Source organism: Herpailurus yagouaroundi, unplaced genomic scaffold (assembly GCF_014898765.1).
Source record: "Herpailurus yagouaroundi ecotype Mexico unplaced genomic scaffold, PumYag 100, whole genome shotgun sequence".
In the NCBI taxonomy this organism is placed as follows: domain Eukaryota; kingdom Metazoa; phylum Chordata; class Mammalia; order Carnivora; family Felidae; genus Herpailurus; species Herpailurus yagouaroundi.
The window spans coordinates 24,195,815-24,223,001 of record NW_024412391.1 but is presented as its reverse complement, the minus strand read 5'-3'; the positions used below and the strand labels follow the sequence as shown (position 1 = coordinate 24,223,001).

At 38.2% G+C, this 27,187-nt stretch overlaps 1 protein-coding gene and 1 long non-coding RNA gene across 4 annotated transcripts in view; both read right to left on the bottom strand.

Annotated features, from left to right (window-relative positions):
• The window catches only part of TSPAN12 (tetraspanin 12), a 66,015-nt gene that overhangs the window by 13,711 nt on the left and 25,117 nt on the right, over positions 1-27,187 (bottom strand). For all 3 annotated transcript variants that reach the window (XM_040472143.1, XM_040472144.1, XM_040472145.1), the window contains 3 exons: positions 15,612-15,686; positions 11,797-11,904; positions 7,533-7,676 (listed from right to left, as the gene is read on the bottom strand). In XM_040472143.1, the coding sequence (XP_040328077.1) occupies positions 7,533-7,676; positions 11,797-11,904; positions 15,612-15,686 (327 nt within the window). The remainder of the gene's footprint in view (positions 1-7,532; positions 7,677-11,796; positions 11,905-15,611; positions 15,687-27,187) is intronic.
• Positions 12,447-15,239, bottom strand: LOC121028428 (uncharacterized). Its single transcript, XR_005789223.1, has 2 exons — positions 14,595-15,239; positions 12,447-13,724 (listed from the first exon to the last, which is right to left on the bottom strand). It is a non-coding gene; the product is annotated as an uncharacterized LOC121028428 (long non-coding RNA).

The following is a 27,187-nucleotide window of genomic DNA, read 5'->3' as shown; positions in this document are numbered from 1 at the left end:
AATTGCCTCTTTGCTTGCCCCTTTCCGGCCGTGCCACCCAAATATTTTCTCCACATGGCTAACACCTGCTTATCTCAGGGAAAGACTAGCCCCTCTGTGTTCCCGATGCATATCTCACAAATATAAAAAAATGGTAATTAAAGATTACCTACCCATGTCTGGATCCTTCTTGTGCTCCAGTTTAAAGTCACCAATTCCTATCTCTTATTATAACCACTGGTATGAGGACCATTACTATGCAGACTTGGCTAACCTCATGTTAATGCAACTGGCCAGTCCCTAGCCAGGGGTCTAAACTGTTACTTCGGGCTTCTGGTCTTACACTTATCTTTCAACATTAGCCCCTCATGTTGTTTTTTTGTGTGTGGTGATGTACTTGGTCCTAAAGAATCCTACTACTAGTAATTTAAGAGCAGGGTTACCTGGGAGAAAAATAATCAATCTCATAACTATGTAGAACTTGCCAGAAAGCCATACCCCTATTCCCTACCATCTCCTTTTGGATCTACAATGTATGTCGTGTCTCCACCACAAAGAATTGCTAAGGAAATATTTCTGTGTTTAGGATGTTGTGCATGAAAATTATAAAATCAAAGTTGTTTCTATTAGTCAAAGCAGACTATATACAGAGTTGACTCACTTTTCTAACTGTTAATAGGAGAGTGTTCATCAAAGGTGTTGAAGGCTAAGATGCTGCCCAGAAAAGTACATATGCACAGATTATGAAGCAAATACCATATGCTGATCACAACAGGGTACAAAGGAGATAAGGAGGAACAGGACCTCCAATCTGTGAGGGACGACAGCATGAGTTCATGACTCAGTTCACACGGAAGAGAACACACAACAGAGAGAACAAAAACTTAGAACGAACCATCCCACATGGGTTCATCATGAGCTGGCCCACCTTTAACCTGGGGGAGCATCCCTAATATGTCCATGTACCTTCTGGGAGTACCATGGACCTCTAGATGCTTGTCACCATCTGGGTTCTTCGTGCTGTAAACGGAGGCTCAGAGAGATCACATCCCTTCACTTCCATGCTTCCTGGCCTTCCCTATCACCCTATCCATACAAGTTTTCTGTTACTCAGAGGCAGAAGTGGTTTGGGGCAAAATTCCTTGGGGAATTATAAAGAATATTTGCTATTCAAACCCAACATCACATGGAACATATAAAGACTAAGAGTCTAAAGGGAAAGTATTCCAGGGGCACCTGGGTGGCTCAGTCGGTTAAGCGTCTGACTTTGGCTCAGCTCATGATCTCATGGTTTGTGAGTTCGAGCCCCACATCAGATTCTACACCAACAGTGTGGGGCCTACCTGGGATTCTCTCTCTCTCTCTCTCTCCCTGCCCCTCCCCTACTTGCTCTCTCTCTTTCAAAATAAATAAATAAACTTAAAAAAAAATAAAATAAGGGTGCCTGAGTAGCTCAGTCGGTTAAGCATCTGAATTCAGCTCAGGTCATGATCTCATGGCTTGTGGGTCAGGCTCGCATCAGGCTCTGTACTGTCAGCTCAGAGCCTGGAGCTTGCTTAGGATTCTGTGTCTCCCTCTCTCTCTCTGCCCTTCCCCTGCTGTCTCTCTCTCTCAAAAATAAATAAACATAAAAAAATTAAAAATAAATAAGATAAGTAAAATAGAGGGAAAGGGTTTCAAAGGCACCCAGCTGTGCGAAACCATCTCTCTATCCAGCCCTCACATAAACTGCTGTGAATACTACTTTTCCGAAGAAGCCAACAATACCTTTTAACAGTGGTCTTTCTCCTAACTACAAAACGAAGGCATGTATCTTTGGAGGTACATTTTACTTTACTCTCTGTTCCTCTTTGTTTTACATTTTGAGTTGGTCCATTTGAAGGAGGGCCTGTTGTGTACTTGTTTACTTGCATTCATTTTTCTTGAGGCGGCGTACGGAGGAAGAAAATTGCATTCCAATCCCTCTGAAAAGATGTTTATTCTTCATTTCATAACAGGGGTAGCAAACACTGCAACTATCTCTACAACTGTGGTTCTTCACACTTTTTGGTATGAAACCCCAAGAAAAGCTGATGAAAGCTAAGGATACTAGTCATTGAAAAAAATGCATATAAAATATTGAAAACAATTTCAGCACTATCACCTTTCCCTTGAAGCCCATCCAAGAAGAGCACAGGTCCTCGGGCAAGAGGTTGACAGTCCACACTTTGCTAGCTTTCTTTCTTTCTCAGTCTCTCTGTTTTTCTTCCCCAGATCAAGTCTAGACAGAGAACTTTAGTAATGACATGGTGGAAAACTCAGCAGATCAGAGAAGGAAGAGACACTTCAGTCCTGTATTCTACCAACATACACCCTGAGTCTGATGTTCTGCTGAGGCCAAGTCTAACACCTGGTATTTAGAGAGTGTGGTTACACCAATAATCCCAAAGAACAGGGTAGTAAGCAGTCAGTAATCACTGACTAGTCTACCTCTGGGTGAGTTTTTGCACTCACAGTTTCACAGGCTAAAAAAAATTCTTCAGTGGATCTTTTTTTTTTTTTTTTTTCTTTTAATGTTTATTTATTTTAGAGACAGAGATACAGAGCACAAGTGGGGTCGGGGCAGAGAGAGAGGGAGACGGAATCTGAAACAGGCTCCAGGTTCTGAGCTGTCAGCACAGAGCCCGACGCGGGGCTTGAACCCACGAACCGTGAGATAATGACCGGAGCTGAAGTCAGACACTCAACCGACTGAGCCATCCAGGTGTCCCAGTGGATCTTTTTGGTTTTTTCTAAGTTTATTTATTTATTTGAGGCGGGGAACGGGTGTTCCACGCATGGGGTAGGGGCAGAGAGAGAGAATCCCAAGCAGGCACTGCACTGTCAACACAGAGCCCGAGGTGCACACTGTCAGCATGGAGCCTGATGTGGGGCTCGAACTCATGAATTGCGAGATCGTGACTTGAGCCTAAATCAGGAGTCGGATGCTTAAGTGACTGAGCCACCCAGGTGCCCCTTCAGTGGATCTTTGCATGGCTGCAGCCTTCTCATCGACTGCTCATCATTCAAATGTCACTTCCTAAAAGAGTGGGTTCCTAACCATCCTAAGTAGCTCCCTCACCAATAAAGCCATTCTCCAGCACACAACCCTACTTAAGAGCCTTCAAAATGCTTACCATTACCTGAGATTATTTTTATTGTTGCTTTTTTCTTGCTAAATGTCTATACACCTAACTAGAATGTAAGTTACACAGGAGGAGAGATTTTGTCTGCAACTTTCTCTGTTATATCCTCAGCATTTCCAATAGCACCTGGCACTCACAAAACATTGTGAGTTGATGAATGTGATGGAACCAGGTTGATGGTCAGAAACATTTTCATCTGTGATTTTTGCATCTGTACTTTTATACAAGTGCGTAGCTCATTACAGGTATTGGAGGAGCTGTGTGCCAAATCCAACAATACTTCTGATGGGAATGTTTCTAAAATGTGCAATTGTTGCTTTATTTCTGCTCTGTCATTTTTCACAGGTTTCAAACGTGTCATAAAACATTATTGGGTCAGGGACCATGCAGGCCACCAGATGGTTGAGAATGATTTATTTCCTTGATTTCAGACTCCTGAAGAAAGATTGCAGGAAGAAAGCCAGTTCTTATCTCTGAGCTTACAGAATATGAAAGATAAAAGGGACCTTGAAGTTCATCTAGTCCAGATCCACTCTTAATTTAAAAACCCATTCTATCTGCCAATGACATGGTTATCTGACCTTGACTTTAATATTTTTAGTGATGAGCCACTCATTATTTTATGAGAGAACCTGTGTCACAACTGGACGGATTTTGATGAGCAAGGTCTTCCTTCTATTGATTCAACATTTCCTTCCTGTAATGTCTGGCCCTTGGAGCAACAATGAGCAAGTCTAGTTCCTGTTCTGAATGATGAACTTTGAAATATTTGAAGACATCTAAAATATCTCCCCCTTAGTATCTGCTACTTCAGAATAAGTAACATAAATACCTCCAGCTGTCCCTCACTTGTTCCTCCCTGTTAGACCCCTCCGTCTTCCAGGTGGATAGTCTCTGGGCACTCTTCAATTAGGAAACATGTTCTCCAGGGCAAAGTGGAATTGAGTCTTATTTTTAATGATGGGTTTAATTGTACTTGTACCATAAAGCTACTAAGTGATCCACTTTTGTCAGTCAACTATGCATATAATTATGCACTGTATCATTACCAATACCAGCATCTGTTATTAATTATAAAATGCAAAAGCAGAGCTACTCTGATATAATGAACCTCCATCTCTGCTGGAAGTCTATCTAAAGAATATCTTGTAACTGGCAATGTCGGCTTGCTACTGAAAATCTTTTGATGAAAATATGAAAAAGCTTTTAAAATAATCTGGCTTCTCAACTTGCACATGCACAATAATATGGCTTCTACCAATCTCAAAATCCATAGAATAAGTAATTCTAGACAGCCTGAATGTAAGGTATTCCATTATAAATACTACCAGCGGAAATAATCTAAGATAAACTAGTAAAAATGAATGGCATTCTTACAGCAGAAAAAAAAAAAAAAACAACAAAACTTATCAAATGTTTAATTGAAAGCTTTTCAACTAAACAAAGCACAAGTGCAGTGAATCTGTCCATATTCAGACTTTATGGGAAGATCTGGCAAATTGATTTGTGTTTTGTCATTCTTATGATCAACATTGGTTATAATCATATTATCAGTATTAATCACTAAAAAGGGTAGAGATTATATATAGTGCTGTAGCCCAATATTTTCCCATACTGACTTGCCACTCCTAAAAACTAACAAATGGATTAAGTTCACACTAGGAAAGTTGATAGGTTTCAACTCACATATACACTTAATATCTATACTGTAATCATCTGTGTTTTTAAAACCTAGTGGTAAGTTATAATGTATTTGAATATCTACAGTTATGTTCGCATTTAATAGTATCTTAGAAATATTAAGCATTGTTTTCTGTTCTATGGCATGAACAGGACCTTAACTATTGAACTTGTTAGCTGGCCATCCTTATTTCAGACTTTCACCTGGAAAAAAAAGATGTAGCATAATCACTAAAGAACTCAGAGACACTGAGCGAATGATTCTTTGATTATCTTTTAAAACAGGCAACCTAGGTAATTCAGTGGTTTCAACAATTCTTGTTATGAGTTGAGTTGTGTTCCCCACAAAAGCATATGTTGAGGTCCTAATCCCCAGAACCTCAAATATGGTCTTATTTTGAAATAGAGTCATTGCCGATGTAATTAGTTAAGATGAAGTCATACTGAAAGAGGATGGGCCCCTACTCCAACATGACTTGTGTCTTTATGAACAAGGTGAGATCTGGAGATCTACACAAACAGGGAGAATTCCATGTGAATATGAAGGCAGGGATTGGGGTGATGCTTCTACAACCAAGGAACACGAAAGATTGTCATCCAACTGCCGGAAGCTGAGGGAAGGACATAGAACAGATTCTTCCTCACACCCCTCAGAAAGAACCAACCTTCCTGACACCTTGATCTCAAGCTTCCTAGCTTTCAGAACCATGAAACAATAAGTATCTCCTGTTTAAGCCACTCACTTTGAGGCACTTTATTACAGCAGCCCTAGGAAACAAATACAATTCCAAATCCCTTAAAAAATCCTTGGCACACTTCTTTGTGGCACTTCAGGGCCCAAAGCACTTTATTTTGGATATGCTTAATGTGGCATAGTCTTGTCCTCTGAGATGAATTCTTTAACAGCCAAAAGCTACTTATACGTAAGCTATAAATACAATGGATCATTTGTGGATGTAATCCGCCATTTTTCTCAAATAAGTTAATTTACACCATAAACTAATGAAACTGATTTTTGTGCATCTCTACAATTGACTTTTGTGCATCTCTACAATTGAAACATCTAAAAGATGTTTTGAACAATAGGATTTTTAGGGAAAGACATATAGCCTCTTAAGATTACTGTCTTGAGGGGCGCCTGGGTGGCGCAGTCGGTTAAGCGTCCGACTTCAGCCAGGTCATGATCTTGCGGTCCGTGAGTTCGAGCCCCGCATCAGGCTCTGGGCTGATGGTTCAGAGCCTGGAGCCTGTTTCCGATTCTGTGTCTCCCTCTCTCTCTGCCCCTCCCCCATTCATGCTCTGTCTCTCTCTGTCCCAAAAATAAATAAACGTTAAAAAAAAAATTTTTTTTTAAAAAAAGATTACTGTCTTGAAATACATAAATATATATATAAATCCGGATGTTCTGTTTTAAAAAAAGTTTTGCTCTTTATCACCATGCTTTGTGGTAAGCCAGAGGTTTTCAATGGTGCTTTTGGATACCCAGATGCTTGACTGGAGATGTTATTGGGAAAAAATCCCAGCCCCTCAGCCTGAGCACCCTCCCTGCCATCTGATTTACATTTTGAGTTTCCACTCTAGATCAAGACTGCAATAAAATTTTCTGTAATGTGGAAATGTCTTATATCTGCATTGTCTAACACTGAAGCTGCAAGTCTCAAGTGGCTTTTAAGCATTTGAAATGTAGCTATTTGAACTAACGAAATGAAATTTTAATTTAATTTAATTTTAATTTTAATAGCCACATGTAGCTATTGGTGACTGTACTGGATGGTATAGTTCTAGATTTTTAATCTGAATTAAGATTCTGCTGCTAACAAAGTTTGAAAATCACCACTAAAAAGGAAGGAATAGGAAAGCTTCTGCTAACAAAGGAATAACTGGTTATTCTGAAAATTTTTCCCAGAAAACGCGAATAGGCAACTTTCTTGGGCATGTGAGGATTGATTTTAAACCCAGTGAGCATCTAATTTCTTTAAATCAGCTAACTAAAACTAACATCGCTGATCATTAGCCAGTAGGGGGAACTGAAGAGTAGAGGACAACGTTTTCCCTGGAGAGTGGGATTTTTTTTTCCCTACATATGTTTTCGTCTCTGTGGAGGCCCTAAAATACATAGTCTGTTCAAGAACTCCAAACCTTGTCTTCTGAAATATTCAGAGTTCTTTATACACTCCGCATGCACCCGTTTCCAAAGAATCCCCAGGAGGCAAGAGAACTTGGTTCTAGACAATACGGTTTAAAATCCAATTGATTCTAAATCTAGTCTTCCCCAATTCCTTTTTTGTTTAACTTCTTTTTTAACGTTTATTTATTTTTGAGAGAGACAGAGTGTGAGCAGGGGAGGGGCAGAGAGAGAGGAAGACACAGAATCTGAAGCTGGGTCCAGGCTCTGAGCTGTCAACGCAGAGCCTGGTGCAGGGCTTGAATTTACAAACCACGAGATCATGACCTGAGCCGAAGTTGGACACTTAACTGATTGAGCCACCCAGGCACCCCCTACCCCCCACCGATTTCCTTTGTTAACACATGATGATTTTATACTGATTTTTAGTGCTATCCTGTTTCTCCACAAATTAGAGAATAATTTTAAGGGCCTTTATATTTAGATAGAAGAGGAAAATTTCATTGGCAAATTGTTGATTCTTTACCTAAAAGTCATTATAAGAAAATTTGTATGCACGATAGGTTCACAACGTATGGCCTTACCTCTTGATAAAGGTCACTGAGATCTTCCTGGTGGGCCTGTTTGGAACATCCTGGGAATTCCCTAACACAACAGGAATCTGGGGGCCAGTCCATCTCTGTCATTTCCAGCCAGTCAGTGAAGTACACCACCCCACAGCACTTAAACTGCAAAAGAATGACTGGTCAGGCTCAGCAACTACAAAAATATTTTCTTAACTTATAGAAGATTAAACGTTAGATTTCTTAAATTTTTGTACCCAGAGCCAAACTCACCTTTCTCATTACCTAACGTGTGTACATTCTATGTTGACGACAAAAATGCAGCCAAGGACCCTATAATGGAACACTTCTGAACAATAATGCTCATAACACATGCAAACAGATCAGGCATGGCTGAATCTCTCCACGACTGTATGGTCCTCCATAAGTGATCATTCAGCAGCAGACTGAACATTCACAGTAACAAAATCATTAGCAAGAATCCTATATTTACCATTAAAACTTTAGTTACTAAAGAACAGTTGATCCATCTATTTGCATATCACCTAGTTTAACTAATATAACTGCTTAATAAATTCAGACATTAAATTACACGTTTCCATTATCTCTGTAGAAAGAGTTGTTGACCAAAAGTCCACATCACAAAGATTACCCAACTTGGATTGATTAACCACTAAATTTTCAAAAATTTTTCAAAACATAAACACAGGTTTGGCCAACAAATTTTTATTTAACTGAATGAGAATCTTGAAATAAAGTATCATATTCTAGCACCATGATCTCAGAAGAAATGATATGCCTTTAGCTTGAATAAAATTGGATTTAAGGAAAATTACTGTTGTCTTTTGTTTCTTTTTATCTAATTTCACCAAGGATTAGCAAAAACTTTTTCTGGTGAAAGTTTAGAAACACTGCTTAAGGATATATGTAGATTAGATTCAGAATAATTAACTATGATAATTTTCTGCCCTTGGATAGAGGGAGTTACTCTTCCCCACAGTCAAAAACAAGGACTCCTGGCAATCACTGAAAAGAACTTTGCCAAGAGTGACTGGCTCTGCAAATTACGTAGCCCAACAGACCAATCTGTGTGCAGGATTAACACCGTATCATAAACTAGCACAATCCACCATTTCAAAATCCAACTAAAATCATCTATGAGGAATTCTGAACTTCTCATGTAAAATGAAACAAGGAAAATACTAAAAACCATTTTACACTTTTCCTTTTGCCTAAGTAACTAATTAAAAAAAAAATCTTCAGACTATTGTAAATGATGAATTACTGATGCCACGAGTAATACTAAAATTTTCTGAGAAACATTTTTTATATTTTTACTACTTTCCTTTTATAAACTTGTTCTAAAAGCTACAGATATACCATAAACATCATAAATTAAGTCAAACATAATTTGACATCATATATTTTACAAAAGGCCTTGAGTATCCATAAAAAACATATGTAGTAAAAAGACTTCACTTCCTAAAAATCATAAACTACTGTATTTCCAAGGCAGGCTTTTTCAATTCTTGCACTCAGAGAAAACCCACTTCTCTCGTTTCCTAAGGACATGTGTTTTTCTATGTTGACGACAGAAGTACAGTTCTTGGAACTCAAGCTCCATCCACAATAGAACAGCCCATTTATCTGGCCTGGTCAGGAAATGAGGTGCTCCACAGAAATGACTTTTCCAAATAACTGAAGCATACCATGTTCAGTGCCAGATATATTTTTTAATATTAATAAGTCACTGAGTCATTTTTTTTCTTTTTACATAGTTGTTTTTCTTTGTCAACAGGAGATACTAAATCGGTAATGAAATTTTCCCTGAGAACTCCCCTAAGTGGTCCCTCCACGACACTAGGCATGACTGTGGTCTACCTCTTCTCGCGGTTTTCTCACCACCTTTAAAACCACATTATTGAGAGAGGGTCACTCTTGCTAGCATCCTGTGAAACTGGAAAATACCACCACCACTTTACATATAAAGAAAGGTTCTGATGGGCCAGGTAACTTGCAGAGACCAGTATGTGGCAGGAGCCTATTTATTCCAAAGCCTGTACTCCAACCATTAAGTTAAAATAAATAAGTAAATACACCTTTAAAAATGAGTTTTTTAAAAATATATGAAATAAAGATCACTAAGGCTTGAGTGAAAGTCCACTAAAATGAAGTACGTGCATAGAACTGCACTGAATGAAGGTCAGAAAAACTGGGGCCCCACCAGGTCACTTTTAGCTCTACAGTTTATTTTGGGAGAGGGGTGTTATGGGCTGAAATGTGTTCTCCCTTCCCCAAATTCACCCCAAAATGTGACCACATTTGGAGATAGGACCTTTACAGATGTAATTAAATTAAAAGAAGGTCATAAAGGTGGGATCTACTCCTATATGACTTACATCCATATAAGAAGGAGAAATCTGAACACAGATACATACAGAAGGAAGATGACGTGAAGACACAGGGAAAAGACTGCTGTCTACAAGCCTGGGAGAGAGGCCTCAGAAGAAGTCACCCCTGCACCCCTCGATCTCAGACTTCTAGCCTTCCAAACGGTGAGACAATGCATTTCTGTTATTCAAGCCCCCAGTGGTAACTTATTATGGCCATAGCCCTAGCAAACTAACACATAGGGGCTTTAAAAGACTCTTTTGGGGTGCCCAGAGATCTTCGCCATCTCCTTTTGGGGGAACTGGGCCCATGATACAGAGGAGGGAACTTACCAGGCAACGAAGCTAAAAACATGTACTATCATTTGCAGTGCTGTACTTCGTCTACCTAAGTAAAGCTCCTCTTTGTGCCACTGGGAAAAAACTCACCTTGCTTTCCAGCCTGTTTTATTATGGTCTACATCAGAAATCCCAGAACATAAGGAGCTATGGACAGCTTCCACCCAGGGCAGTAGCTGAACACATCTTACCATAAATTCCCTAAGGCCTCACCTTTTTTCCCTTCACGTTGCCTTTAGTACAAATGAACAGTAAACAAACAAAGTCAGGAAGCATTTAAATAAATAGGAAATCTGTGTCACTATGATAATTTTCACCATCTCGACAACTGTAACACAAGGAGCCAAATTTGGAGATTATCCTGTACTTGAACCTCTGCCCATATTCCAGACAGAGGAACTGAGCAGAAAGCTGGATATCTATCATGGGAGACGCTGCCTCTCACATGAGTTGTGGCCCAGCTCTAAATGAAACGAAAGGAAACAGGCATACTTGGTCACCCCAGCATCTCCAATCACAAGAAAGCTGCTTGGGCAGAGAGCTTGGCTTGAAGCAAGATCAGCGGTTAACTTCAAGTCACCGAATTTTAAGCATCTAAATATAGGCTGTGTTTGAGAAGATGATATCCATGGGGCTTTATGGAAGTTAGGTAAGAAAAGGTGAAAGTGCCTGTGCTTTGTAATGCTATAGTTAATAACCTTAAGCTAAATGAGATCAAGCTTAAGATCCCATTTATTCTTCTCAACAATCCAAGGAGGCAGGTAATTTTATTATCCCTATTTTACAGGTGAGGAGACTGAGGCTAAAGACGTTAAGTAAATGAGAGAAGCTCATGTAATATTAAGGAGCAGAGCCAGAATCTGAACCAAGATCTGACTAGAAAGCTCATGCTTCTTAAAAAAAAAATGTTTATTTCTTTATTTTGAGAGAGAGAGAGCATGAGGGAGGGGGAAAGGGAAAGAGAGAGAGAGAGAGAGAGAGAGAGAGAGAGAGAGAGAATCCCAAGCAGACTCCATGCTGTCAGCACACAGCCTGACACAGGGCTCCATCCCATGAACTGCAACATCATGACCTGAGCTGAAATCAAGAGAGGGACGATTAACCGGCTGAGCCACCCAGGTGCCCCAAAGCTTATGTTCTCAATGATATACTGATGCTTAATTCCCCAATAAGAACCATTATTTTTTTAAAAATTAACTGTTTAAAAATAAAGACAGCCCTAAAGGTCGTGAAAAATTATGTATTCAAATAAAACTTGGATATATATCAAGAAACTCTCATAAAACTCCACAGTAGGTTAGCAACATGGCTCTTAAGAAATTCTTAAAATATATGTGAAGCATGTGAAATGAAGGGGAAAATGGTACACACAGGAAGAAAAGAAGGGCATGGAGTTACTTAAGGTATTTCTCAGTAAAGAATTCCACCCAGGGTAACTGAATCATAGGCTTCACTTTTCAGCACAGAGAAAATGACCAAAGCCAAAGCTTTGAACATTTGTTTTGAAAGTGTGCCATTTATTCCATACCCTCTGCCTCAGACACTGTAGCACTTACCTCTCTCTGGAAAAAATTCCAAGCGTGGGTAAGCCACCGGTATCTAGGTAAGCCATAATTTGTCATTCTGGCTTTCAAAGTGACCATGTCTGACCACTGTACTGGAACCTGGAGATAAGAAACAAAACATCAACAGCTGGAATACACAAACACACACATACAGGAACACAAACGTTCACATATTGATAAATACAATCACTCACAGACTCATACACATACTTGGAATGTATTGCAATTAACAGATGCTATTTTAAACTTATATTTGTGGCCCAAATTAAGCTCAAGGTTATTAGCTACGTATTAAACAATCTCTATGTGTAGATGTTTGCAGTAAATGAGGAAGTTCTTTACATTAAACAAAGGAAAAAAAAGCAAAATCATTTAATGCTAATATCAAGCATTAGGAAGTCACAAAACAAGCAGTTTACTGTATATCCTACAGATCCAGCTAAAGAGCTCCTCATAACAAATGATCTGCCCAGAAAAGTCCTCTGATCTGATTTCAGAATGCTATGGAGTTGGTCTTTGAAGTGACTGCAGATTATAGCACTAAAATAATGGGATAAGAATTAAGAAGGAAAAGAATTCAGCTCAAGTCAAGCTTCACTGTGGATTAAGTGTGTAAATATCTGTCCAAACATTGGGTTTCGGGTGCATGCTAAAATTTTAGAAAGAAAACCTCTCAGATTAAAGCGCTTTTTGTGCTTCTTGCCCCCAGTCACCTAGCACAGTCTCCCTTAACAGAGTGTTTAATCATGACAGCTTCAGGTACACAACCCAACAGTTGGCCAGAAACCTAGTCAGCATATCATGCAGTGCTTTATCTACAATGCCAGGGGAGAAACTGATGCATACACATCATAGTCTCACCACACATGTGGTATCAGGTTTACAATATGTAACTGGGGAACTGGACAGATATCCATATCCGATCTATCGGGTAATACAGACCAAACTTAGCCAAACAAGCTTGACGCTAACTCAAGATTAGGACTATTTTGAAATCTTATTTTGAAAAGACAGTAATACCAATAGAAGTAGTTTCAAAATTCCTGACCACAGAAATTCTTCATTGTTTTCCTTTGTTACTTTTCTTTTTTAATACTTGGAAATGTGCATATAAAAGGAAACATGCCAACACTGGGGCACACAACTTTGTTCCCCCTGAAAAATGGTCTGACCAGGTATACTCCATGTTCGCACGGTTTCGACAAAGTTCAGGTAACTAAACCAAAACTCAGGCTACTCACTATAAGTTATTATTTCATATGCTTTTGAACATAATATACATAGAAAGGAAATAAATTCTCTAGAAATTTATAATCTGAAACAGTTAATAATATTGATTTTTCTAGAGAAAGAACGAATAGGAGGTAACTATGTATAAGCAACAGAAATAACAGGGAAACAGACTGACGTCAAATCTCTTGATTTGGTTATCAGAATAGTCTTATTTTAAATTTTATTTTACAAAATAAATATAAGTTGTTTCCCTCTTGTGACCACAATCTGAGACCAAATATGGCAAGAAACAGAGATCATTGAGGTTCTGGCACAAAATACTGTGATTTGGCCATAAAGGAAAACACACAGTTATTGGCTCCTTGCATGGAACAGCTAAGAGCACAAAGCCCATTCTATGCAAAGGCTGGGTTCTGCAAAATTTGGCAGCTAATAAACTTTAATGGCACTTTTCTTTCACACTGCTATTAGAGCAAAAGCAATAAAAAAAATTCTGACAAACTTTTTTTCCAAAGAACCATTTTCCACGTTTCACTTTTAAACAGCCCAAACAGCCCTTGCTCTATCCTGATGACTTAGTGGGGAAGATTTGTATAAGCAAACAGTGATGTACGCACTCAACTGAAATGGCAGTGTGCATCCATATAGTACCACTATGACACCAAGAAGATATGTGGCAACTGTCCCTTAACACAACAGAAGAAAGTATCTTCTAGAATTAGATTATATTAGAATCAAAACAGTTACTTTCACATACCTTAAATTAATTCACTTCATATTTGTTATAACTTGGGAGATTTATCAAATATCAGTATGACATAAAAACTATACAAACCATTTTAAAATCCATAGAGAGCAAACTTATTTCTAAAAACCTTTAATTATCAAAAAGAACATGATCAAAAGCTGAGCTGACGGGATCAGAGGTTAATTATACAACTACTATCTATTGCTTGAATGTCAAGAAGATATATGTATCTTGGGAAGAAAGAAAAAAATTAGAAGAGAACATCTCTTTATCAATAAAGCATAGAAACTGAGTCTGGAAGAACTACTCTTTCACTCCCCTAAATATACGATGTTTCTAGGGATGGAGTGAAAACGTGATTCTCAAAGACAGCAAGAACATTCCTATTTTAATAGGAGATTTCGTTTTAAAGAAAGTTTTTAACTTTCTTAAAATTAGTTAGAACCTGCCCTGACTTTTCAATTTTTAACAGAAAAAAAAAACCATCATAAATTCTCTCTTCTTACTAAGAGCTGTCAGACAGGGAAGCACTACTGTTTTCGGAGGGGTTCAGAGATGTGGCTGTGCCAAAGCATCGTTTACATGCAAATTAGCATATGCAAAGGACCCATTAGTCTCTAATTACCGCTTAGGATTCAAAACAGTCTCACAGGACAGTAACAGATTCACCCCAGAATCTTCAATAACTGTATCGGTACCAAAACACTTCTATTTTATTACGCAACTGCTGAAATGCCTCTCTGAAATAAATACAAAATAACCTCTCTCTTTTTAAAAGCTCTTAAATGTTAAAATGTTGAGGATTCACCTGGGGAACTTGTCACAAATGTGGATGCCTGGTGCCTGCCGTTTCTTCTTCTGCTTTCCCCTCTATTCTGGCCTAGTGCCCTATAATGTGCATTTTAAAGACTGCCCTGGGTGACTCCTGCTGTAGACAGTCCAAGGACTACTTGTTGAAAAACATCATCTTCCTGAAACAGAATTACTCCAAGATGCTCGCAGTGGAAAAATCTGGCCTGCCACCATGAAAACAGCCAGCAATCAAATATGCAGAGATGTTCAACCTCATCGGCGATAAACGCACCAATTTTCACCAATGACGTGGGCAAACGTTAAAAAAGTAATAATGCCTAGTGTTGCGCAAGGGTGAGGGGCAAGTGATAAACCAAGCAAGACTGGTAAAATCTTAAGACTGAGAGACTCTGACCCTTGTTCCTTCTCTCATTCATAGCTATAAAAGTTTATTTCAGTTGATAAAATGAAAGAAAAAAAATGCTTCAGAGCTGTTTTCAGGTAGCCAAGTCTCAAACTAGCAGAGTGTTTCTAGGCTAAAGTAAACACACAGCAACTCTTCGAATATAATTCTTAAAGTAGAAGATGGCTCAGCTTGTTGCGAACAGAAGATGCATGCTTCCTATTCATCAGCATACAGCTGCAGTGGGCATTTTCTGAGGCTTACGTGTACATTTTCAAGCTCTCCCAGATCCTGTTGCAAACACAAATGTTTCCTATTACACACTCAAAAGTTGGCATAATTATTTTAGGACACCTATTATTTGTAGTCTGTTGTATCCGTGTTTAAGCAACCTGTGGAATTAAAGACATATAGTACAGCAAATAAAACATTACAAATTATGATTTGGAACTATGCTTTAGACACAGACAAGAAAATGTTAATTTTCAGAGGTATAGGGACCATCATTGTTATCATATAGTATAAACATTCAAATTAATAATCATGTGCCTAAATAACTCCAAAGTATGTGATTTAGAAATCTGCACTAGAGATTGTCCAGATTGTAACTGTATCCCACTTTGAACTCACCATAATCTCCTGTTCATACGTCCAAACACCGCAAGCCAGTTCCACACAGAAAATGACGAGCAAACTTCCAAAGTACTGTAGGAGAACAAACAGTTAATGCTGTTAGGATAGAATCAAAACGAGATGCAGTCATTAGACACAAGCTAAATATTATTCAGCATTGTTTATCCAGTGGACAAGAAAACAGAGGCATATAGTCAAGAAGCTCCCTTGGGAATAGATGGGAGACGTGTCAGCAAATTTAGAGAAATCTGCAGACAACGTCCAACAACTCACGTACATGGGCCGTTTGGCTGGTGCTCTATTTTATCAAGTACTTTCATGATGAATTCACTCAAACACCTTGTGAAACGGATAGGACTACCTCGTTTTATAAGTGAGAAAATTAATGCAGAAAGTAGGCAGTGCGATTTGCTCAAGAATGTGTACAGCGAATTCTGGAGGGCTAAGACCCTCGTAGTTGTGTCCCTTAAGCCATACCTCGACACCTCTCCCATTGTGGAGGTACCGTTGCAGAAATAGGAGGTGAAAGTGTGAGAAAGAAAGGGCTCTCTGAAAGTTCTCTTCACTAAATTCCAGCAGAAATAAAACAATACCAGTGCTTTCTGCATCGTACGTCACTGGGTCAGGGTGGGGGTCCCCGGTAGTGACGATTAGTGATTAACCCCCGTTACTAGAATGACATTTCCCTTACGGGCAGGAACTTTACTGTGTTCCTTGTTACAAAGCAGGTGCTCAATAAAGATTTGTTATATAATAGAATACATGAAAACAAAGCAGAGTGATATCACTGTAAGAGACTGGGAGCTGCCTTGGACTGGGTGATCTCTAGGAAGGTGATTTTTAGGAAGAGTCAGTAATGACAACGAGAAGGCAATGCTGATAAGATTCGTGGAAAAGCAATCCAGGAAGGGGAACTATTAAGTGCAAGGTCACCTATCTGAGCATGCCAATTAGTTAAGAACTCCCTGGTAACTGGAGTACAGAAGGAGGCAGGGTGGGTACAGGGAGTGTAAGTAGACCACGATGAGGAGTTTAAAGAGCCAGATCTTCATGGGCAGTAAAAAGGATTTTGGCTTTTATTCAAAGTGTAATCAAAATCCAGCGGCATGTGACAAGATCTGACGTACATCATAAAAACATAATTCTGGCTGTTTTGTAAAAAAACGACCTGCAGAAAAGCAAAGGTGTGATAATAAAAAAAAAATTGCTAAATAAAAAAATTGCTGAGCTAGGATGGTAGCAGGGAAATGGGCTGATACAGGATTGGGAGCCATCAAAACTTGAACACTGAACTTGAACTTGAAAGGGGAGGAGGAAATAAGAAATCTAGAAAATTGAGCTGATTTTCTACTACTTCCAGGATATAGCCCTATTATTTAAAGACATCAGTCACTGCTACTAGTTTTAATTTGCTTCTTTCATGTAAAAAAATAAAGAATATGTAGCTGCATAATCTCGTAGATCAAAACATGGTTTGAAAATAAAAATTGGTTCAAAAGATAAAGTGATATTTTTTAAGGTATTCCATTTTAGCACTTTTATTTTCAATATATGCAGTACTCCTGGTCAGCATCAATCTACTCAAATCTCACTGCCTTACTTTAAAGATTTTAGCCTTACAATGATGATCAGAAGAAAGTTTGTGAACACAGTACTCTAAGTCAGTTTTTCTGTAAACTCTCTTTCACGGCTTACTTAAGAGATTTCTAGACATGAACAATACTACATTTCCCCCTTATGTTACAAAGAGCAAATATTCAATAATTGTATACTAGATCAATTTTTTCTACGTTTTAGAAGACCCTGCAAGAGAGTAAGACTCTAGAGAAAAATTGTACCATGGGATATTTTTGTTTTCTCAAATCCGTAATCTAAATTCTTTTCAAAATTGACGTTAGGTTACAATGAAGACCAAAGCAGCCCTGAAAAGCAAGACATCTCTAAAATAAAACATAGACATGGACACTGTTGCTTGTCAGGAGATAACCTTACTTTGCCTTGCAGATCACCAGGCAGATTTCTGGATTGATTTTATGTCCTTTTAAATTCCACTTGAGTCACTTCTCTTGTTTCTTGCCTCCTGGAGTCACTGGCCAGTGAAGGGCCAGCAGAAGGGCCCCAAGCACAGAACCCAGGGCAAAGTGCCCAGATGTAAGCAATACTTGTAATACCTGGGTAACTGTGCCAGGCCTATGGATCCAAACAGTGTAGTAACTACTCACACGCCAGCACCTCTGATTTCTTGTGGTGAGCATTACAATGGGCTAGCAACATCATGACCTAAGCATCTCCAGGAATACATAAATAAAGCCTATATAACTTAAACAATCACTTATTAAAAACTCAAAACTGAGATTACCTATCATGAGAAGGAAGAAGTCCACATAAGTTGGACACTCCTTTACCTCTGGGAAAACTCTAAAATTATTTTCTTTTCAGATTTCCAATGTTGTCACTGGATGCAAGTTCTTTCATATAAAACAATACTTCTGTCTTTATTCTACTTATACTCGGGAGCACAGATTTATTTCAGCTTCAGATTGAAAACGCACATTTCATCAACATTGTAAAACCTCCTTGAACTAAATTAAATCTAAAATTTAATTCAAATTATACATATATATATATGTTTGTTTGTTTTTTTACAAACAATGTTGCAGTCTCATGGTCAGATGCCTTTGCTTTGTTGTCATTGTATTGGCCTCACACATCTAGTCTTCTAATTCCAAGGAAAATGTTAAATGCCAAATCCATTGTGAACACAACAAAGAGAGATCAACCCCATTTACTCCTACTTTTTCTTTTTCAGTGAGCTCTGAGTCTTAGATGGTCATCCTCAGATTGACTATTGACCAGAGAATCCCTCTGCCAGTATTTTGTTTAAGGGCTGGACCTGAGTGAGACATCTGCTAATCCATAATTTCAACAGAACAAAGCTAGCAAAGAATAAAGCAATGGCTCCTGCTGACCTTTGCTATGGTATGAAGTGCACATACGTATTACATTTCACTAAAAAGCCCTCCATTGTCCTCGACAGTATTGGGAACATGTGCATATCTCCCCTGACGGTGTTAGCCTGTGTCTCTCCTTCACGTCTACATCTACCATTCCCCTGCACACGCCTGGGTGAGGTGGTCTGTGCCAATCTAGTTTGCAGACCAACCAGCTACTCTCATCTCCTTCCTGAAACTTGAGAAGAGCTCAGAATTTGGAGTCGGAAGACTGAAGTTCAAACCCAGATCTGAACACACTCTGTGACCTCTGGCAAATCATTAAACTGGCCTGGCTTCAGTTTGCTCATCTGTATGGTCAAGATGCAATAAAGCCTTCTTTGCTATTATCATCAAGGTTGATGGGAGGGTGGTTTGAAAATAGCTTTTAATTTTAAGTTTGCAAAACATTATACAAATGTTATTCTGAACCAGTGTGTGAAATGCAATCCGATATTGACTTGTCCTTCCTTGCCGTAGAGGAAGTGCATTACCTACAACATGACCCGATTTTTTCCTCATTATGGTTCTCCAGCATTTCCTCTCTCATTCTTTACCACTTTGCTTTTCTCCTTCCCTCCATGTATGGCAGGGTTCCCACTGTGGTACATCAGGCCTCAGAGGATTTGGCTTTTAAACCAGTGAGGTGCTTCACACCTAAGACACAGTGCTCATTAACTATTTGATTATTGGTTCTGCCTGGCAGGGATCTAGTTCTTTTTTTGTTTTTTTAAGTTTGTTTATTTTGAGAGAGAGATAGAGCACAAGCAGGTGAGGGACTGAGAGAGAGGGAAAGAGAGAATCTCAAGCAAGCCCCGCACTGTCAGCAAGGAGCCCAACATGGGGCTCGAACCCACGAACCCTCAGATCATTACCTGAGCAGAAACCAAGCGTTGGACGCTTAATGGACGGAGTCAGCCGAGTGCCCCTGGCAGGGATCTTGTTCTTAAAGATTATTTTATGCCCCGTACCTGAGCAGTACCTGTCACACAGCAACTAGTCAATAAATGTTTGGTGGGAATAATAGTTTACCAATGAAAAAGACCAATTTCAGATTTCCTGGAGATTCTCCAATTCGAACTGTTTCCTGTTGACGTTTGACTCCCCTTGACTTCTGCTTACACATTTAAAGAAATTTTAAATGTTGCCTTTCTGTGTTACTATTGTCTTTTTTTGTGGGTTACTATATGATAATCCGGTGTGCCTTTAAACAATTGGGATGATTTAATGAAGCTAAATGAAAGGAGCTTTCCTCAGCTACCAAAAACTGAACATTTTCAACAAATGAAGAATGTGAAGCTGTGTGTTTATACAAAAAAAAAAAAAAAAAAAATTCAGAATGCGATCATTTGCATGACAAACTATTTTATTTGCTTTAAACATGATCCAATACAGAGTTCCTTAAAATAGCTAAGCTCATCTACTGTAACTCAACCAAAATTTGTGTTCTATGGATAAGCTTTATCTCTAAGCATATGTTCATGAAAAAAAAAAAAACTGCATCAAATAAGGCAAGCGGACAATAGGACACACACCCCAAAATATGCAATTAATTAGTGACCTTTTTTAACCAAATCTCTCAGGCTGAGGGTAATTACTGTCAGCTAAGAACTGAGAGCCCTCCCTAGGTTTGATAAAAGAAGATCAAATAAAACACTGTATGTAAAGTTGCTTTGTTGACTCTTTTTAAACGAGACAAATGAGAAGAACGTGGGATCTGAAATAAAATAGACTTGGCCTCCAGATTCTGGCTCATGTACGTATCAATTGGATGAATGTGGGCAAACCACTAAGCCTCAGTTTCCTCATTTGTAAAATGAGAATGTTAAAAATAACCTTGCGGTGTTGTGCTAAGGATTCAATCAGGTAGTGTTCTTGGGTTGTAAACACTCCCTAAATAGCAGCTATTAGTAACCGTATCATAGCACCTAGTAGAGTATAAACTCAATGAGGACAAGACGTATCATTCTGGCTTAAATACTTAACATATTTACTGGGATAGTGCACGTACTCAAGGCCTATTTCTTGAGTAGATGTGCTAGGATCAGGGGAGGATGGTGAGTAACATGGTTCATTTCCTTTTATCAGCGGCACTCCCACTAAAGGATGTCTAATCCTACAAGCTATTTGACAAAATCTTTACTGAAATCCCTATCTAATGTGAATATAGCTGGTATTTTTCCAAACATCTCTATTAGGAAGCCAAGGAGGAAGTAGTGGGTGGGGAACCCAACTTCTCTTTAAAAAGGACTGAAATCAAGTTGTTATTTTAAACTAAGATTGGCCACAATATCCACAATATGGCAAGAATGGCATAGGGTTAACCACTCCCTTTATCCACTGGAAATTTCTGAGGAGGAAGAGAAGGACATGAAATCCCACCTTCCTATTTAAGCCCTTGGTGACTTGTGGGTAAATGCATCCCGCAAGAGAAACAAAGGAGATTTATTCCTCCCTATTAAAGATTATTTCATCTCATTATATGTATACAGACAAAATAGTAAAATCTCAAGGAAGTCCTTTCCTAAAAAAACATTTATTTATAAAAATGATTGGTTCCCTGAAACCATCCACCCCAGGATTTCCTCCTAAAGAAAGCAGATTAATAAATACATGTCCCTATCCCTTCTCCCTCCTGAAATTTCACTAAAAAAAAGGGGGAGGGGGCATTTTTTTTAAAAAAAAGGTATATTCCCAGAGGTAAAGGAAAAGGAGATACCAACAAGTATAGTTTGGAAATGTACAAATTTATCAACAGTCCCCCAAAAGCTGAGTCGTAACCTAGTGGAGAAATTTGAAAACAACAGGGTCCCCCAAATGCTCAGATATTGGCAGCTGGGATACCACTGAAAGTGGATGAAGGTAGAGCTTAAGAATGACTCGTTGCAAACCTGTTTAGGAAGAAGTGAGACCCCTCAGGTCCCTTTCCCCACACCAGGTAGGTGGGTGACTACCCAACCCCCATATGGACGTTGGGGATATTCATTCTCTGGAGACAGTAAAACAGAGTGTCAGGACTAGGGACACTGGATACAGTAGAGGATAAAGTACCATACTAAAAAAGAGAATTGAAGTTCAAATTTACACACCTTTTCCACAAAGGTTCAAAACTCCAGTCGAACCAAAATAAGCACTGGCTTTCTCAGTAGAATACTGGAAGCGAAAGGGCAGTGGAGGAATGTCCTCAACATTCTAGGGAAAAAATGATTTCTAACCTATAATTCCGTAGCAATCAAAATTATCATGAAAAGGCAAATAAAGCCATTTTTAGCCATATAGGCTTCAAAAAAATTGTCTCCTCTTCAGCAAACAACTGAAAGATGTGCTTCCTAAAATGAGAGACTGAACAGAAAATGGCAATGACTTGGAATCCAAAAAACAGGGATCTAAAATAAGAGAGACACAAAGTAAATCCCAGAATGGTAGTAAAGGGATAGCCCATGATGCAAAAGCTTCAGTGGGCCTAGACTGGAGCATGTCTAGAATGTTCTGAGAGAGATTTCTTAAAAAAAAAATTTGATAGAATGCCCCAAATATTTGGACATATAAAGAGAACAGTTATACCAGAGGGAGTTTAGAGTTGAATTACACAGAAATACATAGAAAATAGAGTTATTAATTCCAAGAAAAACAAAGTATTATTCCAGAAAGAAAAATTAAACCCAGTACTTTCCTGGCCCAGCTGTGAATAGTATTTACATAGTCCTAATCCTAAGCACTGATCTATCCAGAGTTATGACACGTCCGTGTTGAGGTATGATAGGAAGTATGCACGAAAGGTTGGGGCATGAGGGCAGGAAAGGGCACCAGTTCTCCATCTTAAGAAGTCAGTGGGTAGTGCTTACAGCTAAAAATTTTTAAAAACGAGAATTTACATAAATATGAGATTTAGAGATGGGGAAGTAAATTCCAAGGGAATCTGTGAAAACAAAATTGAGAGCAGCTGCCACTTAGGAGTGGAAGATGGCGTAAGACTACTATTTCTTGTAATAAGGCCTTGAGAATGAAATTAACTGTAAATTATGTGCATGAAGCACTCTGATACAAATAGAAGCAAAATTAAAACAAACAATAGTCCCCCTGAAGCCCTGACACCAAAGAGAAGAAGCTTGGAGACAGGATTATCTATGTTCTACATAGAAAACGTTATTCAAACAGGCTGCGAATTTTAAGTGGCCCAATTATATTTCACCGTTCTTGGAACTAAAGGCGGTGGGTGGCAGATGGAAACTTCATGCTCAGGTGCTGTCATCTTTTTGCTAAATGCACCTTCAGTAGCTTAAAATAGGAGTGCTACAACAAAATATAAAAGTGTATACTCAAATGTGATTTATAGACCCAACCCAGGGGTCTCTCTGTATTACTAGATCCTGTTTGGCAATTCGGGTCTCTCCTGCAACATTGCTCATTAAAACCACACATACAGTCTTCTCAGACTAGTGTGAGTTGGATTATTTTCCATGATATTTAATTTCAGTCAAAAAATTATGAAGCTTAGAATTCTATTTTGTGGGCAATTTCATTCAATGAGAGGGGCCTGGTTTTAGTTAACTTGCTGGAGAGAGATATATTTGTATACTCAAGTCACGTGAGTATATAACATTGTAAGTGCACAAAAGTATATTAAATGTATGTAAAAAAATCAAGTATGCTAATATAGCTATGCAAATATGTGTATGTGAGTGCATACACACACACATATGCATGCATAAATAACTTACTGTGCCAGAGATTTACATGCTATATAATTTATATAATTATATAATATGTAATATACAATTATATAATGCTAAACTATATAATTTACTTCTCAAAAAGTATTGCAAGAGCATCATTACGTTATTTTTAAAAAGAGAAAATGGAGCTAGGCACATTCTCACATAAGTGAGAGGCAATAGAACACTAAGTTTTTCAGAGCCCAGGCTCTGAAGTCAAACATCCTAGATTCAGATCCCAGCTTTATTACTTAATAGTTGGGCAAATCACTTTTCTAGATCTCAATGTCCTCATCTGTAAAATGCGGATAACAGTAGTGAAGCCTCATGGTATGGTTTGGAGAATTTACATACAATACTGGCTGGCATATAGCATGTTATTATATTAGGGATATTGGTGGTGGTGTTAGCAATATCTCACAATCTACCATTTAATAGACCCCCAACTTATGAACATATATGCACACAGGGACATGTTCACATATGTTTATATAAAACTTTTCTTATCTTTGAACTAATAGGGAATGACCTAAAAATTTTTATGTTCCCATCTTTGACCTTTCCTAGCTGGAAAAAAAAAGACTGCCAATAATTTCAAAATTTTAAAGATGGCAAAAAAAAATGTCCTTTTTTTGTCCATCTATAATGGCTAGTTAAAGGTACAAATGCTGTTTTACTGGCTATGTAAAATCCTTGACGAGTTATATCAGAAATTCCATCTCTTATTTTTATGTTTTGAACTTCTATTAAGTCAGTCAGATCAGCTTCTTTCCAATAGTAAAATTAATTTTTATTCTTATTCACATTTTACAATTTTATTTATTTTTTTTTTAATTTTTTTTCAACATTTATTTATTTTTTGGGGACAGAGAGAGACAGAGCATGAACGGGCGAGGGGCAGAGAGAGAGGGAGACACAGCATCAGAAACAGGCTCCAGGCTCTGAGCCATCACCCCAGAGCCTGATGCGGGGCTCGAACTCACGGACCACGAGATCGTGACCTGGCTGAAGTCGGACGCTTAACCGGCTGCGCCACCCAGGCGCCCCCACATTTTACAATTTTATAATGAAGTCTGGTGTCATGTAGGCAATGAGTGCTTAACTGTTCATTAAATGGAACTTTTATGAAAGCACTAATAAATGAAAGTGATTTTTTATACCTTTAATTCTTTACTGTTAACAATCAATAATAATAAAATTTCTAAGAAAGTAGTATTTATTTTTGTATAAAATATCAAATAATTTTCACTTTTGGGAAAAGAGAGTAATGTTTAAATTTTTGTTTCCAGCTTTGATCAGTCTAATGAAAACATAAAAGCAATCAATGTATTGAGTGTTTAAATTTGAAGAGTATTACATTTTATTTTATTCTAACGTTTACTTATTTTTGAGAGACAGAGAGAGACAGAGCATGAGTAGGGGAGGGGCAGAGAGAGAGGGAGACACAGAATCCGAAGCAGGCTCCATCCAGGTTCTGAGTTGTCAGCACAGAGCCCGACGCGGGGCTCGAACTCACAGACCGCAAGATCATGACCTGAGACAAAGTCGGCGCTCAACCAACTGAGCCACCCAGGCACCCCGGGGAGTTTTAAGTTTTATAAGCAGTTGAGAAATAGAGGCAAAAATATTTTTGATTACTAAGAGCATCTTATAGAAAATATATTCTATTACTGCAAAACTTCTATCTTCATTCCTTCCAGCTTTAGAGAGAAGACTCTGAGATATACAGTATCTAAAGGAAACCAAAAGCCCTAGATCCAACCCACCACAAATAAACCAGGCACTTATTTTCCAAACTGTTTTTCTACATAAGTACCAACTAGAAAATAACTTTTACATTAAAACAAAATTCTAATGTTTTCCTTGAACACTGTCATATAAGTTTCTCTGTGCAAGCAAGCGGATAATCAGCCAAGTATCACAGAACACTTTTAGTAAGAATATATTTCACTGAGAGAGAAGTAAAAATTATAGACACTGTAAAAACTATTTTAACCTGCTATGCTCTTAATTTATAGCTAAAAAAAATTATAACTAAAAACTCAGGCCGTTTTATCTTAAGAAACATTCAAAATATTGAAAATCAGAAAAGTCAGATTCGCTTATCTTGGAAAATTAGTACAACCTGAGATTCACCTCCCTGCAAATGAAAACGATTTCAAAATATAACATACTTTACTGGACATCTTAATATTTTTAAAACACGGTGCCTTCTGACTCCTATCTACACACTACATATCCAGCACTTATAACAAACAAAAAGTTTGATTAAAAGCCTACATTCATGAAATGATAAATGATAAACTCCAGTCTCTACCCTGTCAAATACTAAACTCTGTAAGCTTTCAGTGCTAAGTATCTCTATGTCAGTTGTTTATTTTTCCTTTCCTGGTGATTGGAGGTTTAAAAATATTATATTACTTATAGTTAGTAAATAAGAGAATTCCAGTGCCAAATATTTGTACAAGATAATGGAACAGCCGACATTTTGTTAAGAATCCACTGGGACTAAACTACTAACAGTCCAAGAGTACTTGCTGCTTAAAATATACACCCAGACAAAGCCTCTGTGTTAGCCTAGTCTCAAAACCATGTCATAGGCTTGGTACTTTCTGACGGCTAATTATTCACCACATTCTATGTCTCTCTACAAATTCTTCAAAGAAAAGGCAACGTTAAATATCCTTTTTTTTAAGAATCACAAATGGAGTGAGATCAGTCTAATTTAGGAAAAAACCAGAACTATAAACCAATTTTTGAAGAAACATAATCTTGTAACTCCTGAGCCCATACAAAAGTTCAGGGTAAGGTAAGAAAATATGGGCATGATATATATGGTCCTTTGTTCATGCTTATGTTTGAATAAATATAGAGGAATATTTCTAATAGCACATCTTAATTTATGTTCCCTTTCAATTTTATCTTCTCCAGTAACTGCTGGGCTGATTTCTTTATCAAGGATGTTGGTGAAGTTCAAATTAGTACGTGTTTGCTTCATGTGCTGTTCAAACTATTTGAGAAATGTGTTACACCAGAATCTGAGGGACTTAGCCAAGGGCTACGAGTTCTCAGGGTCAATGATCTATATCATGAGAAGTAAAGCATTAAGGGTGAGGCAATAAAGCAGCTGGACATGCTAGACAGGTTACCACATATATAGCTTCTGTTGCTTTGTAAGCTAGGTCAGCTAAAGTCTGCCTGCTCAGCCCTATCTCCAAAGATTTACAGGGTGTTACTGGTCTCTGAAGAGGCTATCTTTACATATAATTGGGCCGTTTCTCAGAATTTGAGACAGGGGTTCCCATCACCAGACCCCGGGCAGAAAAGTGCAAACAGGAAAGAGCTTTAGAAATATTCTAAGCAACAATAGCCAAAATAACACCAGACCTGCTTTGTATCCAGACTGCTCCTCTCACATAGACCCATCCAAAGGTGGTCAGATCCCTCCCGAACATACGAGGGGCAGGAGTTCATTATCACAGGCACTTTTATGACAGCATCTTTTATGAGACAACAGGTTAAGAAACTGGAAATTTTAAAAGATGTTTTATTGGGCAGGAAGAGAACTTACACTCTAACCTCAGTCAGTAACTTTTGAACCTACTTGTAACTCTGTGTCTGTGAAAGTTATCTTCTTCTAAATCACATTATTTTAATTATTTGACGCTTATTTTGAGACAAGATATGCACTTTAACTTATTTTTGTATATTCTCCAGAACACCACAAACCCTATTTGTTAAAAAGAGTATTATAATAAAATGTTTCCTTCAATTGTACACATCTACACCTGCAAATATTTATTATAAGTACAGAGGGTTGTTTTCTTTCTTTCTTTCTTTCTTTCTTTCTTTCTTTCTTTCTTTCTTT